The following is an 18,371-nucleotide window of genomic DNA, read 5'->3' as shown; positions in this document are numbered from 1 at the left end:
ATAAAATATAAAAAAGGTCTGGGAGTAGAGCCTGGAGGTAGAAAGCCTCTGGGTTCCACCCCCAGTACCACCAAAAAAAAAAAAAAAAAAAAAAGAATGGCAGTCATTAAAAACACAACAATGTATGCTGCCGAGATTGTGGAGAAGTAGGAACTTTTAATATATTGTTGGTGGGATTATAAAATTAGTACAACCACTTTTGAAAACACTGTGAAGGATCCTCAGAAGAATGGGAATGAATCTAACATATGATCCAACAACACCACTTCTGAGTATCTACCCAAAAGAATGAAAGCCAAACTACCAGAGTAACGCGTGCATGTTTGTTTATAGCAGCCCAATTCACAATTGCCAAACTATGGAACCAGCCAAGATGTCCACCAGCAGATGAGTGGATTAAAAAACTATGGGGATATGTACACATGGAATTCCACTCAGCCATACAGTAGGACCGAATTATGTCATATATAGGGAAATGGGTGAAACTGGAGAACATTATGCTAAGCGAGGCTGGTCCGTCACAAAAAGTGAAAAATTGGATGTTCTCCCTCATATGCTGAAGCTAGGGAGAAAATGGGACATAGGAGAAGCCTTGGATGAGTAAAGAAGGCAACCTGAGGGAGATGGGAGGGCGGTAGAGGAAAACAGCTCAGTGGACGTGGTGCACAGACTCATCAAAGTCAGTCACCGTGCTGAACACGGGGGGGGGGGGGAGGGAAGAGGGTGGGAACTGGGGAGGGCCGAGCGGGCACTGTGTGCATGCATCCCTCTACTGCCCTGAACTTCATCAGGATGTATGATTACAATGCAATACAGTATCTATCTCATAGTAAATATATACATGTAGAACGTGTTAAAAATAAAAGTCCCAAGGAGCAGGTAAATTTGTGTATTTTTATACCTAGGTTTGATGAAGAGAGAACAGTCATGGAGAAATATAATTGTTTTTACCCCATTATGATGTATAAATACAATGCACTAATAAAGAAATCTTGAAAAGAAATATAATTGGAGTACAGTAGAAATGATGCGATGGTATTAAATCAGGGCAGGCACTTAGTGGGAGGGGCTCAGGTGCATCTCTTCTTCCCCCTCTGTGAGGGTTTGAGTCATTATGCTTGCGGAAATGAACTGCTACCCAGCAGATTAACAGGAAAAACAAGCATACACATTTATTGATGTGCGTGTGGCGTGGAAGTCCAACACACTCTGAAACTCAAAGAAGGGCCAGTTGGTTGAAGCTGAAACACTGTCTTCATAGTGGAGAGAGAAGTGGCGACTTTAGAGGGATGGGTAACAGTCTGTAAAGTCTCTCTTTGGAAACTGAACGTGACGGAAGGATGGACAGTTGCTGGGACAGAGTTCTGGGATCCGGGGAAGGGGAGGGGTGAGGCTATACTAGAGCAGTTTGCCTTGTGCAGATGTTGCCCTTGAAAAAAAGAGATGAGATCTTAAGACTATAAACTTTTAGAAGAAAATCTGGGTCATAAAACCTCACAACATTGAAATTGGCAGTGATTTATATTTAGGTCTTTTATCTATTTTGAGTTAATACTTGTATATGGGATTAGGTAAGGGTCCAATTTTATTCTTTTCCATGTAATTATTATGTTTCAACAATATTTAGTTAAAAGATTATTATTTCCCCCACCAAATGTTCATGGAAACCTTGTCAAAAATAACTTGACAATATAGGGAAGAATTTAGCTCTAGGCTTGTATTTAACTCCAATGGTTTATATATCTGCCTTTAGAATAGTACTACACTGTTTCAATTATTGTAGCTTTATATGGTTTGAAATCAGAAAATATACATCTTCTAGCTTTGTTCTTTTTCAAGATCGTTGTGGGTACCTAGAGTCCATATTCCATATTAGGATAGATTTTTTTTCTGAAAAATAAATATATAAATATATGACAGTTTCACCTAAAAAATAGAAAAAATAGATTCTCTGGTAAGAAAGAAAGCAAAAAGAAATATTGAAATGTTATCTTTAAGTCATCAAAAGCTTGGTATCAGACAAATGAAACTGTTATGTGAGATTATCATTTTTAATTTTGGATAAATTGCTATAATACTAGATGTCAATCACTAAGCCAAGCATGGGAGGGAGGGATAGGGAGAGAATGGGGTGGGGATCGGGTGGGGGCTGACTGGGCAATGTGTGCATGTATGTCTACAAAAGTATGTATCCCACTATGATGTATGAATACAGTGCACCAATAAAAAATAAAAAAAATAAAAAAATAAAAAAAAGAGATGAGAGTTGTCCTGGGCCTGCTCAGGACTTGGAGGCTCTTCCCTCTGGTGGTAGGATGTGATTCCTAGGGAGGGGGCTTAAGACAGTTGCAGTTCTTTTGGGAGAAGTTCCCCCACTCGGATAAAGGAACTTGAGAGCGTGCCTCCCTGGTTAGAGGGGAGGAACAGGGATGGCAGAGCGCCTCGATTCTCAGGCAGCTTCTTTGGCCTTCCAGTTTTCTTCAAACCAGGGCGCTCAGCATGCTGAAGCACCGTATTTGGGGAGATCATCTTCCGAATCCCAACACCGGCAGTGCCTATTTGCTCAGATCCTTCTCTATGTCCTGTGGCTTAAGGGGGTTCTTTCCTCCAGGTACAGGGAGGGCACCTCTCTAGTGAGGATATTAAGATCCGCTCCAGGGAAGAGGTCAGTGGAAGGCAGAAGAGACCTTCCTGCTCTTGCTGCCCTCTCAGTACACTGATGGTGCAGTGTGTATTGTGGGGTAGACTGCTTGCTCCATGCCTTCAGGCAAGTTCCTTCAGCCTTCTAAACCTAGGCTCAACTATAAAACGTGGATTCATAGTAACATCTGTTTCTTGGGGCATGAGGCTTCCTTGGAGAGCCCTGGGCATGACCATGCCATATGGCTCACCTTGATCTTTTAATGTATAACAGTACTGGTCTTAATGCCCTTTTAAAAAATACTCCTGTTATGGTAAATGTGAGTTCATAAAAATTTAAATTTGAATTGACATGGTAAACATCATAAGAAGAGTCAAAAGTCATATGACAAACTGGGGGAAAATGTATTTGCAATGTGTAACAGACAAAGAGTTCGTTTTCCTGATAGATAAAGAAATAAAATAAAAAATGTGGGCAGTTGGGAAGCTCGTAAGGTGATGTATTTCAGCTCCTCCATGCTATAGATTTCATGTCTTTAATGCATGTTCTCAGCCCATCATATAGCTTGGAGAAGGGCTTGAGGCACATACAGTTAGAGTTACAGCTGTAGCATAAACAGACCTGAATTTATTTCCCCCATAAAATAGCTCTCTCTCAGAAATGCTGTTACTATCCTCCCCTTATCCTGACTTACCCTGTCTCCTGCTTGTCCTCCAGAAAGTCACCGAGACTTCCCCATGTTTCATACCTAGTATTTTACATCTGCTCCAGCTTCACAGTACTGCTCTCAGTCAGGAAATACAATCAGCTTCATGCCTGAGCCACCACCATGGTCTCCTTGCCTTTCTCACTCCCCCTCCAGCCAGCACAGTATACTACACCTACTTAATCTCCCTAAAACATGCTTTTCATCCACCTAAGACCTTGGGTGGTTTCCCACCAGCTAGGAGAAAGTCTAATTTGTGGGTCATTCCTTCAGGGTCCCCCTTAATCTGTTTCTGCCTTTGCACTTTTTCACTGCCTCTTTGTAGGACCCCTCCAAACATCCAGACTGTTTGGCTTGGCCCATCATGCCCATTTCTGCCTCCTTTCTCTCCCCGCATCCTGTACAGGACCAGCTCGGTTTGGTCTTCTCCAGATGGCTGTCCTGGTGCCCCAGCCCTCAGCATCCATTGTCCCATAATTATGCTGCATTTGGTGAGCGCTGTACCTCTCATCTCACACTTGACCTTTGCTGCCCATGTTCTTTTAGGTGAGCTCTTTCATTGAAGTAGAGCATCCACATGGAGAATCTCTTAGATCACAGAGTGAAGCACTTAGTGACTATTTGTTAGGCGAACTCACCCATGCCATCAACATCCCCGTCTTCTGACTTGCACTCTGTCTCCTAAGGCCTGAGAGCTGGACCATATCATTTGCACTTGATTTATGACATCCAATGCTCAGGAAATTTTCCACGTCAGGAACTGAAGCTAAGAAAGGAACCTAGGTTTTTGACAGATAAGAAACAGAAATTTGAAGGAATACATGAAATTTGTATTACTGACTACAGATTCTTTTTTGACAACTAGTTAGAATTAAAGTATGTTGCCGGGTGTGGCGGCGCACTTGTAATCCCAGCCTTTGGGAGACTGAGACAGGAGGATCGCGGTTTGTGGACAGCCTCAGCTACTTAGTGGGGCCCTCTGCAATGTAGACCCTGTTTCAAAATAAAGAATAAAAAATAGGACTAAGGGTATAGCTCAGAGATAGGATGCCCCTGAGTTCTATCCCCAGTACTGCAAAAATAAATAAATAATAAAGAAGATAGGATGCCCCTGGGTTCTATCCCCAGCACTGCATAAATAAATAATAAAAAAGAATCAAGGTATGTTTGTCCTTGATTGGAAATAGTATAATCTTGATAAGTTCCATTCAGGAATTCTTTAATGGAAATCTGTAAATTAAACCTTTACATTCAAAGCCGGGCGTGGTGGTTTACGCTTGTAATCCCAGCTGAGACTGGAGGATCGTGATTCACGGACAGCCTCAGCTACTTAGTGAGGCCCTCTGCAACTCAGTAAGACCCAGTTTCAAAATAAAGAATAAAAGATTGGGCAGGGGCTATAGCTCAGAGGTTGAATGCCCCTGGGTTCCATCCCTAGACCCCCCCACCCACACACAAACCTTTAAAGTCAGTCCAGACAAGTGCACGCCATTGCTTTTCTCTTTTCAGTCATGTAAATGTACACAGACATCTACAGCATTAGTTTTAGTTGTCATTTTCCCCAACAAATATTTATTGATCATAGTTATAGGATTCACTTCTTCCTAGAAATAATTGATAGAACTAAAAGAAAGTCTTGGCACTAAAGACATAACAGGAACTAAACAATAAAATAGCTGAAAAATTGTTTCTAAGTTGTCACAAGTATTTAGAGAGAACAAGAACACAGAGATAAGAAAGGCAGAAGTGAAGATGGGCACTGCCTTAGGTGAAAAATCCACATAGTGTGATGTCATCAAAAGGATGAAGGAGCCAGGTGTGGTGGCGCACACTTGTAATCCCCGCACTTGCGAGGCGGAGACAGGTGGATCGCACAGGTTCGAAGCCAGCCTTGCTGGCTTCAGAGACCCTGTTTCCAAATAAAAATATAAAAAATAGGTGTCTGGGAGTATAGCCCAGAGGTAGAAGGGTTTCAAGGAACCCCAGTACCACCAAAAAAAAAAAAAAAAAAAAAAAGGATGGAGGAAGATGGCAACTCATAAAGGAAAATACGTTAGGAGAACAGAGAGAGCTTTTTAAAATCATTAGAAGTATCCCAGCTTTCAACAGCATTTTACAGTTTACAGGACACTTTTACTCGTTTGCCTTATTGGGTCTTTGCCCATTGTGATCTTTTACCCCATGGGCTCGGTACAGTGAGTGACGGCATCTGTCCACGGTCACGTAGCTCCCGTGTGCCAGGTGTAGGTTTAGAATCCGACACTAGCGCTCTCTCCACAGCCTGCAGGAGCCTTAAAGGAATATGAAAATTTATGTTCAGGTTTCTCTTAACTTTTGTAAGTATTTCATTGAAATCATATCCAGTTAATTTCATTATCACCATGTTTATTATTTCAACCTGAAGCAAAAGACTCTCGCTGGCAGTTCTTCCATCTGGAGGTCACCCGTGTAAGGCAAGGTAAAGTCATAGGCCACTTCTAGTTCCTTGCTGTGTCATCGCCACTACTTGGAAACATGGGCAAACAGAGGAGGTAGATGACCCATTGGCTGCCAATCCTTAAAATGTAACTTGTTGAAAGTGATATGTGTTCCCTTTTAGCTTTGTTTTTCTTTGCTTTTATTGCCTCTTTGGTTATGACTTTACCTAGAAGGCCTGAATTTGCAAAGCTATCAATCTGTCAAGTCTCACTGGCATGGCTTTCACTTCAAATTAATGTTCAGCAAAGGGATTAGCGGATAACCTTTTGGGACTGAATTTCTTTACAGAAAAGGGTAGATATGGTTTGAACAAGCTGCCAAAGCCAGAAAGTGAAGTTAATTGTGTAAATCAATGCAGGCAAGAGCTGGTCCCCTTTCTGAAAGACAAGACAGTCAGCACATAACCTCCAAATAGCTCTTCGGGGTCAAGTTGATGTCATGTTGAAGAATCAATATTTGCAGGGCTTTGTAAAGTTAGCCTTTAATGCACCTCAGGCATTTTTCTAGGTCATTCATTGTAGGAGGAGATGGAAGTGACTGAAGTTCATGGGCATGAGAGGTGGCATAAAAATAAGTTAAAAGATACTCACTTGCCAGTGGACAGAGGTCTCACCCTTAGTCTCCACTCAAGTGCTGCTGCCGTCTGCAGTGAAAGGCTTTCTTGGGGCTGGGAGTTAGCTTAATGGTAGAGTGTGTGCTTAGCATGTCCAAGGCCTTGGGGAGAGGAAGAGACAGAGACGTTCTTGGGGCCTTTCTGACATTTTAAGAGCAATTCTTGCATCCTAACAGAAAATGATATTTATTATCCTGATGAAAACCTATATCATCTTTATTTCTTGACACTCTTTATTCAAGCAGTATGCCTTCATTTTCTTTTTTAAATTTCTTATTTGGAAGCAGGGTCTCTCCGGCTTGCTGAGAGCCTTGCTAAGTTGCCAAGGTTGGCTTTGAACCTGCAATCCTTTTGTCTCAGCTTCCCAAGTACTAGGGTTACACGCGTGTGTGCCACTGTGCCGGCTAGCATTCTGCCTTATATGTGCTAATTACAAAGTCAGGTATGTCTCCTCCCTCCCTCTGACCCACTGGAAAGGTTTTATAAAGCAGAGGATTGTAGCAAAGAGCTATGACTTGAGAATGCTGGTTTGCATCCCTAAGTAAGGTTTTTGATAAATAATTTATCACCTGCACTTGTTCTTTCGGCCTCGATTTCTGCATCCCCCGCTGGGTTGTCTGAATTTTTGGAGGGTCAGGAGTCTCATCTTCTACTTATGTTAGTGCTTCTAACACATATTGTTGACAAGGTAAATAAATGTGTTTTATCTTGACTTTAACCAAATAGGATGTGAATGAGACCTAGGCGGTCAGTGGCTGAAAGTCAGAAGCAGCTTGGTCAGGCCCTGAGTCTGGGTGTGCCCTGGATATTTGTTGCATGGTTCTTGGTCATACTGCTCAGTAGGTATGCTTTGGATTTGACTTTCAGGTTCCTTTGGTGCATTTTGTCAGGGAGATGTCGGAATTAAGCAGAGGGAAGAACTGGTTGTTCTTTTCTCACTCCACCCCCATCCTTCTTCTCTAGGATCATTAAAATACTGAAAAGAAAAATAGGAGAGGTTTTGTTGAGATTGTTGTGGTTTGGTGTTTTTACAGGAGAACCCCAGGCACTCGGAAGGCTGAGGCAGGAGGGTTACAAGTTTGAGGCTAGCCCGGGCAACTTTGTGAAACCCTGTCTCAAAACAAAAACAAAAAACAAAAACAAACAGACAAAAAAACTAGGCATGGTAATACACACCTGTAATCCCAATACATGAGAAGCTGAGACAGGAGAATCACAGCCATAGCAACTTAGCAAGATTCTCAGGAATTTAATGAGACCCTGTTTCCAATTAAGAAAACAAGAAAGCTGGGCGTGCTGGTGCACGCTTGTAATCCCTACACTTTGGGAGGCTGAGACAGGAGGATCCCACAGGTTTTCAGCCAGCCTCAGCTACTTAGTGAGGCCCTCCACAACTTAGTGAGACCTTGTTTCAAAATAAAAAATAAAAAAAGAGGGCTAGGGGTATAGCTCGAAGGTAGAATTGCTACTGGATTCAATTCTAGTACTGTTAAAAAAAGAGAGAGAGAGAGAAAGAGACATCCTCATGTTTAATATTTCCGTCTGAAATTCTCTTTAGATATTCATTCTGGGTCTCCAATTCTTCCTTTTCAGTTGTTTGAGAACTTCTACTTTGGTTCCCTGAAGCTCAATTCCATTCACATATCTCAGAGGTTCACGGTGGACAGCTTTGGGAACTATGCCTCCTGTGGACAGATCGACTTCTCCTGAGGTGATTTTGGAAAGCACCAAAAATCAAGTGTCTCACGTGGTGCTGAAGAAGAGTGTATTCGTTTCCATTGCCGGGGGGATGTGGGGCGATCCTCCTGGCAGGTCTCCCCTGGACTCACCATGCCTCTAATGTTCATTCACAATCACCACTCTGTCAGCCAAGATGCTTGTGCCTACTATCACCTTAGCTTGTTGTCTCCATTGTCTTCGTTGCTATGGCCACTGCCGCCGCCGCCACCACCTCCTTCTCCTCCTCCTCCTCCTTCTCCTCCTCCTCTCTTCTTCTTCTTTCCTCTTCTCTTTCTTTTCTTTTGTGGTAAAATACACATAAAATTTATTATCATTGCCATTTTAAGCGTGCAACTCCCTATTACTAATTGTATGCACAGTGTTGTGCGACCATCACCACCATCCATCTCCAGAGCTTTGGCATCTTGCAAAACCTGAGCCTCTGCGCCCATTCTCTACCCCCAACAACTGCCATTCTACCCTCTTAGGATTTTGCCTACTCAGAGTATCTCATACAAGTGTATGACAGTGTTGTCTTTTTGTAACTGGCTTATGTCATAATATCTTCAAAATTTGCCCCTATCATATTATGTGACAAGATTTTTCCCTTTTTAAGGATGAATACTATTCCACTACATGTACATACTATGTTTTGTTGTTCATTCATCCATGACAGACACTTGGGTCACTTTTACCTCTTGACTCTTGTGAACAGTGCTGGTGTGGACATAGGTGTGCAGATATCTCTACAATATCCTGCTTTCAATTCCTTTGCTACCCAGAACTAACTATCCTACCTACCTACCTTCCTTCCCACCTTTTTTTTTTTTTTTTTTTTTTTTTTTGCGGTACAGAGGACTGAACCTAGGGGCATTCTACCTCTGAGATACACTCTCAGCCCAATTTTTTATTCTTTATTTTGAAACAGAGTCTCACTAGGTTTCAGAGGGCCTCACTAAGTAGCTGAGGCTGGCTGTGAACCTGTGATCCTCTGCTGGTCTGCCCCAGACTGATGCCTTCCGCTGCTGACATTCTTCCAGGACACTCACAGTCCTTCTGGCATCATCTTTGTTCCCTTGCTGCTGTCCTGAGAAGGAAACAGAAAAGAGCTACGATACTGCAACTCTACGGGTGCACGTGATGATCAGGGACCCAGCAAACATTAAGTTCATTTTTAGAAAAGAACGTACATTTTAATAGTCATTTTGATAAAAATGGAGTTCTGGGAAGCTGGGTGTGGTGGCACAAGCTTGTAATCCTAGTACTTGGGAGGTTGAGACAGGAGAATCACAGGTTCCTGGACAGCCTCAGCAACTTAGGCCCTCCTCAACTTAGTGAGACTCTGTTTCAAAATGAAAAATAAAATAAGGCTAGTGGTATAACTCAGAGGGAGAATGCCTCTGAATTCAGTCCTTAGTAACACACACACACACACACACACACACAAACACACACACACACACACACACACGAGTTAGAGGCATAACTACACAGATAATTTGTGAATAAATGAATTTCCAAAGTAACTGAGTTTTCTGGTAATGTTATCACTTGGTTTTAGTTTGATGCCATAAGTCACTGAGTGTGGGATACGATGTTCCTCGTGTATTCAGGGTTCAGGGTTATTTCTGTGTCATTCTCATGAGACTTACGTGTTGGTGCCTGCAAAGATAAGTTTTTCCCAGAAGGGCTCATTTCTAGCTTCAGTTGAACTTCCCTTCCCCTCAGCTTGTTGGAGGCTCGTGGCCGTGGGGCTCCCAGGGCTGTGCTCTGATGCTCAGGCCGCCCAGCCTTCAGCCCCTTCTCGCCTCGCTGCTGCCTCTCCCAGCCCTTCTCTTACGCGCCATTGGCAGCTTGGCCAGGGGTGAAGAAGGCTTTTTTTGTGTGACAGAGGCTTAGGACCTATGTTTTCAGGGAAGTTTTTATTTTGTTAAGTTTGAAAGTTTGGCCCTGTGGTGCACACCTGTAATCCCAGCTACTCAGAAGGTCGAGGCAGGAGGATTTCAAGTTGGAGACTAGCCTCAGCAACTTAGTGAGATTTTACCCCAAAATAAAGTTTGTTTTAAAAGGCTAGGATGCAGAGGGAAATACACCAAGTGATGTATGTATGTATGAATGTATCACTTTGAGTCTCACTCTGATGTACAATTACAAAGCACCAACAAAAATATATAAAAAGGGGGGAGGCTAGGATGTAACTCAGCGATGGAGTGCTTGTCTAGTATGTACCAGGCCCTTGGGTCAGCTCCCAGGATTTCCAGTTTTTGTCTTTGGAAAATGTAACATTATACATCAAATGCTAAATTCTTAATAGAACCAGAGATTCTGTTACTTAGAATCCAGAGTTTACTACCGCCTGTGCAGGTGTTTAAGTATTGCACTGTTAAATGATTTTTCACAAGTTATTTGCCTTTGTCGCTCTTGTTCTCCCACAGGGATCCAGTGGTGTTTCTAGAGGCTGTGTGGCACACTGGCATCACTTTGAGTCTGACAGAACGTGTATGCCTGTATTTGTATTTTTTCAGAACTTTGTATGTAGATAAGTATTAGAAGAATTGGGAAAAATTTTAATTCATCTTTTAACTTTTCTTTCTAAAAGTCTGTGTATAAGCCAGGAATAGTGACACGTGCCTCTAGCCCCAGTACTTGGAAGGCTGACACAGGAGGATTGCAGGTTCAAGGCCAGCCTCAGCAACTTAGCAAGACCCTGTTTCAAAGGGTTATGGAAGTTGCAAGATAAAGGTAGAATGCTTGTGGGGTCAATCCCCAGTATGGGAAAGAAGGGAGGAAGGGAGGAAGGGGCTATGTGTAAATTTGGGGAGATAACGTAACACTAAAAGAAATAGTTTTAACTGACATTGTAAAAGGGGAAGTAACAGCTACTTTTTTTTGGTACTGGGGATTGAACCCAAGGACATTCTACTTCCAAGCTCCACCCCCAGCCCTATTTTTTATTTTTATTTTGAAACAGGGTCTCACTAAGTTCCAGAGGGCCTCACTAAGTAGCTGAGGCTGGTTGTGAATCTGTGATCCTCCTGCCTCAGCTCCCAAGTACTAGGATTACAAGCGTGTGCGCCACCATGCCCAGCTGAGGTACTTTTTTTTTTTTTTTTTGGCTAGAGTTGAGCCCAGGAGCATTTTACCTCAATGCCACATCCCAGTCCCATTTTATTATTTATTTATTATTTATTTATTTATTTTACAGTACCAGGAATTGAACCTAGAGGCATTCTACCTCTGAGCTACACTTCCCAGCCCTATTGTTTATTCTTTATTTTGAAACAGGGTCTCACTAAGTTGCAGTGGACTTCACTAAGTAGCTAAGACTGGTCATGAACCTGTGATTCTCCTGTCTCAGCCCCCCAAGTACGGGGATTTCAAGCATGCCCCCATGCTTGAAACAGTGTCTCGCTAGGTTGATAAGAGCCTCACTAAGTTGCTGAGGCTGGCTGCAAATCTGTGATTCTCCTGTCTAAGCCTCCCAAGTACTGGGATTACAGGCATGCACTGTCATGCCTAGCTAACAGATGCTTTTGATGTTGAATTTTTATGAAAAAGTAATCCCATGGACTGGGGAGTCTGAAGGAGGATCTTAAGTTAGAAGCCAGCCCAAGCAATTTAGGGAGACTGTCTCAAAATAAAAACCGACTGATGGTGTAGCTCAATGTTAGAGTACTCCTAGGTTCAATCCCCAGTATCAGGAAGTCAAGGGGAAAAAAATGGAAAGTGATAGAAGCAAAGTGAGTACTTCTTGATGGATCTAAAATACATTTTTCAGAATCCCAGGGCTAGTGATACAGATCAGTGGTTTAACATGCACAAAGCCCTGGGTTTAATCCCAACACCAAAAAAAAAAAAAAAAAAAAAAAAAAGCAGAAAGGACTAAGGTCTCCTCTTAACGAAGTTGTAATGTAAATATTGGAGGAGTGTGTGTGTGTGTGTGTGTGTGTGTGTGTGTGTGTGTGTGTGTGGTGTTAGGTACTGGGAATGGAACCCAAGGGCCTTCTACCTCTAGGCTGTACCCCCAGGCCTATTTTTTTTTTTTTAATTTGTAATCAGAGTCTTGCTAAGTTACTCAGAGCCTCACTAAATTGCTGAGGTTGGCTTCAAACATGCGGTCCTCCTGCCTCAGCCTCCCAAGTACTGGGATTACAAGCGTGCATCATCACGCCCAGCTTCTAATGTGATTTTATTCATATTTTTCTTAATGTTGACACTTTGCAATTCATCCTACACTGAAATAGTTCATCACACCTAACTTTGTTCCAGCCAACATTTGAGGCACTAACTTCCCCCTCATTCCTTTAATAAGAGGGAGAAAAAAATCTCTCACCACCAAAATTGATGTTGCTGTGTAAGGAAGTTTGTGATGGAGAATAATCTTGATTTTTTTTTTTGGGGGGAGGAGTAGTCACAGTAAGTTACCCTAAGTGAAATCCAGACCGATGATGGGTACATTACAGATGTTACTTAGAATAATTACTTTTAATTGTGGTCTAGGGTTTCTTAAACTACACAGTGAGTGGAATCCAGTACCATAGTGATACAAATTCTTGCCCTGTGGTCTTTTCCTGGAGCTAAGAGAAACCCAGATGCACCAGAGGTGTATTGAGTCAACAGACCTCTTAGATTCCATCTTGATACCATGGGAGCACGATGTCAAAGCTCATGACTGCTAGGAGTGAGGAGAGTGGCTGTAGTTGGGTTTTATTAATAACTTTTTAAATGTGTTCTTTTAAAGCAAACATATTCACCTTTTAAAAAATCATCAAGCTGTATTCTTTAGGCTTTGGGTTTTTGTCAGTATATATGATATACTTCAATTAAAATCACTTTTAAAAAAATAAATTTCAAGGGAAATTCCTTAATGTACATGATGTACATTCACAAACATATCTAATTCAATCACTAAGCCAAACATGAGAAGGAGGGAGGGTGGGGAGGAAGGGGCGGGAATTGGGGAAGGGCTGATTGAGTGATGTGTGCATGTATGCCGCTACCAGCTTCTACCCCATTAAGATGTATGACTACAATGCACCAGTAAAAAAAGAAAACGTACAAAATACAAAAAATAAATAGAATGAGTTAATTAAAAAATAAACTTTACCACCCAAAGGTGAAAACTGTTCCATTACATCTAAGCACATATTAAATATATGAAGTGAGCCAGGCATTGATGAGCACTTATAATCCCAGCTTCCTAAGACAGGAAGATTGCAAGTTCAAAGCTGGCCTGGATACTTTAGCAAGACTCTATCTCAAAAATAAAAAGGGAGCCAGGCATAGTGGCTCAGGCTTGTAGTCCCAGCTTTCAAGAGGCTGAGACAGGAGGATCTGGGTTTATGGCCAGCCTCAGCTACTTACTGAGGCTCTCCACAACTTAGACCCTGTTTCAAAAATAAAGAATAAAAAATAACACTGGGGGTGTAGCTTGAAGGTAGAATGCCTCTGGGTTCCATTCCCAGCACCACAAAAATTAAAAAGGTATGAGAGTGTAGCTCCGTGGTAGAGTACTTGCCTATATCTCCAGTACCATAAAAAAGTAGTTTTCACAAATAGTAATAGCTAACATTAAGAATGTACACATTTGTCATTCATTTGTGCATAAGGTCCACTTAACTTGGTGTTAATAATAGGCATGCTGGTACACATCTGTAATCTCAGTACTTGGGAGGCTGAGACAAGAGAATCTCAGGTTTGAGGCCAGCCTCAGCAAGTACCAAGACTCTCAGCAACTTAGACCCTGTTTTAAAATAAAAAATACAATAGGGGTATAGCTCAGAGATATAATGCCCTTGGGTTCAGTCCCCAGTAACACACACACACCGCTCATTTGTCTAGGGTCACACAGCTCATACCTGTGTTCTCAATGTTGGTCTTTAGATTTTTGGGCATCCCCGAGAACCTTTTCTGGAGGGGAATCTATGAGGCCCAGGCTATATTCACAAAAATACTAGAGTGTCATTTGCCTTTTCACTCTCCTTCAAAGGCAACATGGTGACATCACTTCTGGGTAATGGATTGTGTCCGTGGGTATTTTTGTGTTTTCTAGAGTTTTGTTGGTAGCTTTAAGGTATAAGTATGCGTGTTTGTGGAGACTGTGTTTTTTTCTCGGTACTTCTGTTGTGCTCCACTAGTTATATTTTTACTTACACCTGCTCTAATGGGCTAACTTGTGTTCCTCCACAATTCCTTCGCTCCCAGTACCTCAGAAGTAGGCACTGAATTTGGAGATGGGCCTCTAAAGAGGTGATTAAGTTAAATGAGGCTGTCGGGTGGCCCTCGTCCTTTAAGAAGAGGAAATTGGGACATGCAAGAGACAAGACGAGCACGTGTGCAGAATAAGGAACCGTGTGAGGACACAGTGCAAAGGTGGCCATCTGCAAGCTGAGGAGAGAGGCCTCAAGAGAGACCAGACCTGCTGACACTTTCATCTGGAGCTTCGGGCTCCAGGACTGTGAAACAATGAAGTCCAGCTGTTGAAGCCACCTAGGCTGCAGTACTTGTGGCGTGACCCCTGGCAGCCAGACACCTCGCGCTAATAAAGAAGCTGATGTCGGACTCTTCTGACTTCTTCCAAGTCAGACACTGAAGAGATTTGTGAAAATGTAAAACAGTGCCACTCTCTAATTTGGGGGTGGGATGGTATAGTTGTATCTCATAAATTTTTTAAAATATGAAATGGATACATTCTTATTTTTAAATATATTAATAAATTTTTTAGAGTTCTTAGTTTTATTTTTAAGTATAGTAAATATCAATATATATATATATATATATGTATATATATATCTGACTTACATAAAAGTTCTTTGGGGTTCTCTTGGGTTCCTAAAGCCAGAAAGTTTGAGAACTGCTGCACTACACTATACTCTCTTCCCGATGGGATCCTGTTATACATGACAGCTATAGTTTGGAAGTGTCCTCGAGGGCTCAGGTGTTAGGGATTTAAGTCCGCAGCCCCCAGCATTATTGGGAGGAGGTGGGCCTGATGGAAGGTAGGGAGGTCATAGGGGATGTGCCCTTGAAGACCCTGGGCCTTCTTGTCCCTTTGCTTACCAGCTGCCATGAGGTGAACAGTCCATGACACTCTTGCCATGATATGTGTTGTCGCTGCCCAAAGCAATGGGCCAAGTGTTCATGGACTGAAACTGTGGGACAAAATGAACTTTTCCTCCTGAAAATTTGATTATCTCAGTTGATTTGTCACAGTAACAAAACTGAGTACATTTTTTTTTTTTTGGATGGTGGTGCTGGGGTTTGAACCCAGGACCTTAACATATGCTGGACAAGCATACTATCACATTTCCAGCCCCCAATACCTTAGCTTTTCTCATCATACTATGTAGTTGGTCACATTGATTGTCAATAGAAGCAGATCTATATCATTTTTAATGTATGCACAATAGTCTTTTGTAGATACTTTTTAAAATTTTAACTCGTTTGTTCCTGGGTAGTAGATGTTGAATGGTGTCTAGCTTCAGCTATTATTAACAGTTCTGGAGTGAATATCTTTATACATTTATTTTTTTGTGCTTGTGGGGTCATCTAGACATGGGATTAAATAGTTTTCAGGATATAGTTAAGTTTATAAGCCTTACTGGAAAACTAAAGTTTTTTTTTTAATTTTATGTTGCTAAATATTAAATGCAAACAGAAAAATGCATAAAACATATTTACAATTTAACAAATATACCCAGCAGCTCCTTGTGTTTCCGTCCATTGGTTTGGAAAGGCTGACCTGCCAGTATTCTCTCAAATATTAGGAAAATTTTTTCATTTTTTCTTTATAAACTAAAAGTATGGCCATTTTCTAATAACCCCTATAATCGTCATCTGGACATCTGAATTCTCCCCTCTAGCTTTACCTTTGGCTGAGCTAATAGTCTCAGGCTATGGTGATTTGCTTTCTGCACAGGGCTAATATTGACCCAGCTTGAAGGTGCTGCAGAAGGCAGGTTCGGTTGGAGGAGCTAGCCACGAGTGTGGAAAGCATCCTGACCTCTTCTATGATTTTATTAACAGGCATCTTGCCAATGTTTTCCAAACTCTTTTGTTCTTTTTTCCATGGTACTGGGGATGGAACTAGGGTCTCTTGCATGCTTGGCAGGCACTTTGCCACTGAGCTAAGACACCAGCCCTTTTTATTTTAGTGTTCGAGTCAGAGTTTGACGAATTTGCTGAGGCTGGCCTGGAACTTGCAATCCTGCCACCTTAGCTGAACGTACAAAATCCACTGGACAACATGGGTAAGTCTAGGTGACCAGAGGCTTTCTAGGATAATACCAGAACCAGGGAGCTATAGTATCTAGACTGTATCTTCTTGGTACCTTGGAGATATGCAATTAACTTTGCTAAAAGACTTTGATGAAGACTCATGCCTATAACCCTAGTATGTTGGAAAGCTGAGTCTGCAGGTTTGCAGCCAGCCTCAGCTACTTAGGCCCTCAATAACTTTTTGAGACCCTGTTGCAAAATAAAAGACTGAGGTATATAGCTTGGGGGTAGAATGCCCCTGGGTTTGATCCCTGTAGGATGAAGAAGGGGAAGGAGGAGGAGGAGAAAGAGGAGGAGGAGGGAGAGAAGGAGAAGAAAAAAATTAGGATTTAGGTGGTGGGAGAAGATGGCAAATTTTGGTAAATCTTCCGGACTGTGAGACATCATTCCTTCTATTTCCAATTTGAGGAGAGAATTGAGATTTTTAATGCCCACTCTGCCCGGGGAACTTCGAATGTATAATTTTGCTTGAGTTTCACAGCAAGCTCATGAGTCAGGTAGAAAATGGGATTCTCCCATCTCCCCCTGAGTCCTCATGACAACAAGCTGTGTTTCTCCACTACACAGTATCACCATCACCCCTGGGAGACAGCTGCATCTCTTGTGAGATGAAGACACCCATGGTCAGGGCTCGCTGCAACATCACCTCTTAAATCCAACTGCAAAGGACACAAGAAAACCCGGAAAGAGAGCTATTGTTTTCTCCTTTCCCAAGGGAACCCTAGCCCAGGCCGCTGAGACATTCAAAGTTGTCAGGCAGGCCAGACTCGGGGTGACTGGACTTCGTAAACTGTGTTTTTTCCTACTGATTAAGATCATGTTTTTCATAGCCTTTGATTTTTTTTTTTTTTTAAAGATCACAGCAGCCAAATCTTTCATAAAAACAATCTAGGGCTTGGGTCCCCAAAGTACAACATATTTTGTCCTGTCAGATTACCTGTTTCCTCTTTCATGTTGTAATGTAAACCTCACCCCATTTCTGCTCTGTTCCTGGGACTGTGCCCGGCCTCCAGCCTTCACAGCCAGTATTTCTACCAGCAATGAGGAGGGGTACCGTTTTAACAAAAACCTAAATACCTCCAACACCACCGCCTTCCCCCTTCTCACCCACTTTCTCACTGGCTTATTAAAATTAATGAGAAGTCAAAACCACGAGCAAATGTGCCTTTTCCAGATTTGCAGCCTCAAGGCAGATGAAATGGCCAGACATTGGCCTTTTGGGGTGGCCCTGAGAAGAGCTAACAAAAGCAGTAACAGCCCCACACAGCTGCTTGGGGCGGAGGACATCTGCCCCTGTTTCACCAGCCATTCAGTGCCCAGCCAGGCCTGGAAAGAGCGGAGGGGCTGGGGACCAATAGCTCGGAGACAGCCAGTTGTTATATGGCCTTTGTCTTAAGGAAGCCACCCATTACCAAGAGCCATAACTGCAGGAAGCCAGCTGTCAGGGCTGTGGCCAGGCCCCTCAGGGTGGGAGGCAGGGGAGAAAAAGACAGTCGGTGGCCAAATTCCCTTTCAGACACCTGAGCCTGGCTGAGTTTGTAACCCGAGAGTTTTGCATCTTTTCCCCAGCCCCAGCTCCCCTGGGGAGACCCGGGGCCGCCCTGTGCTTTCCACCCTTTGGAGAGACTGTAGGGACAGCTCAGGATTCTTCCTGGGCTCTGAGCTCCGGGGCTGCGCTGTGGCTGGCTGGCGTTGGCGCTCTGATCCAGCGCTCGCTTTGAAATCTACCCCCTCCTTTTTTTTTTTTTTTAAGCCAGGTATGATGATGTCAAACGTGATGCCGATGCTACAGTTACAGACACGGCCCCTGCTGGCGCAGCCTCTCTGATTCAGTCTCTCCCCGCGTCCAGCTCTGGGCTTTCTCAGACAAGTGCATCTCCTAACCAGGTCACATTTCAGCCGCGACCCACCCTCCGTCAGTCACCGGAGTCAGACCG

General features: G+C 42.8%; 1 protein-coding gene across 2 annotated transcripts in view; it reads left to right on the top strand.

The window, feature by feature from the left end:
- The window catches only part of ASCC1 (activating signal cointegrator 1 complex subunit 1), a gene marked incomplete at its 3' end in the record, with an annotated part of 96,077 nt that extends 87,929 nt beyond the window's left edge, over positions 1-8,148 (top strand). For both annotated transcript variants that reach the window (XM_080695163.1, XM_080695162.1), the window contains one exon: positions 8,032-8,148. In XM_080695163.1, the coding sequence (XP_080551289.1) occupies positions 8,032-8,148 (117 nt within the window). The remainder of the gene's footprint in view (positions 1-8,031) is intronic.
- Between the last annotated feature and the right edge of the window lie 10,223 nt (positions 8,149-18,371).

This window comes from Muscardinus avellanarius (genome assembly GCF_963383645.1).
Source record: "Muscardinus avellanarius genome assembly, chromosome: 4".
Lineage (NCBI taxonomy): Eukaryota > Metazoa > Chordata > Mammalia > Rodentia > Gliridae > Muscardinus > Muscardinus avellanarius.
The sequence above is the reverse complement of the archived record's forward strand: the minus strand, read 5'-3'. Positions and strand labels throughout refer to the sequence as shown.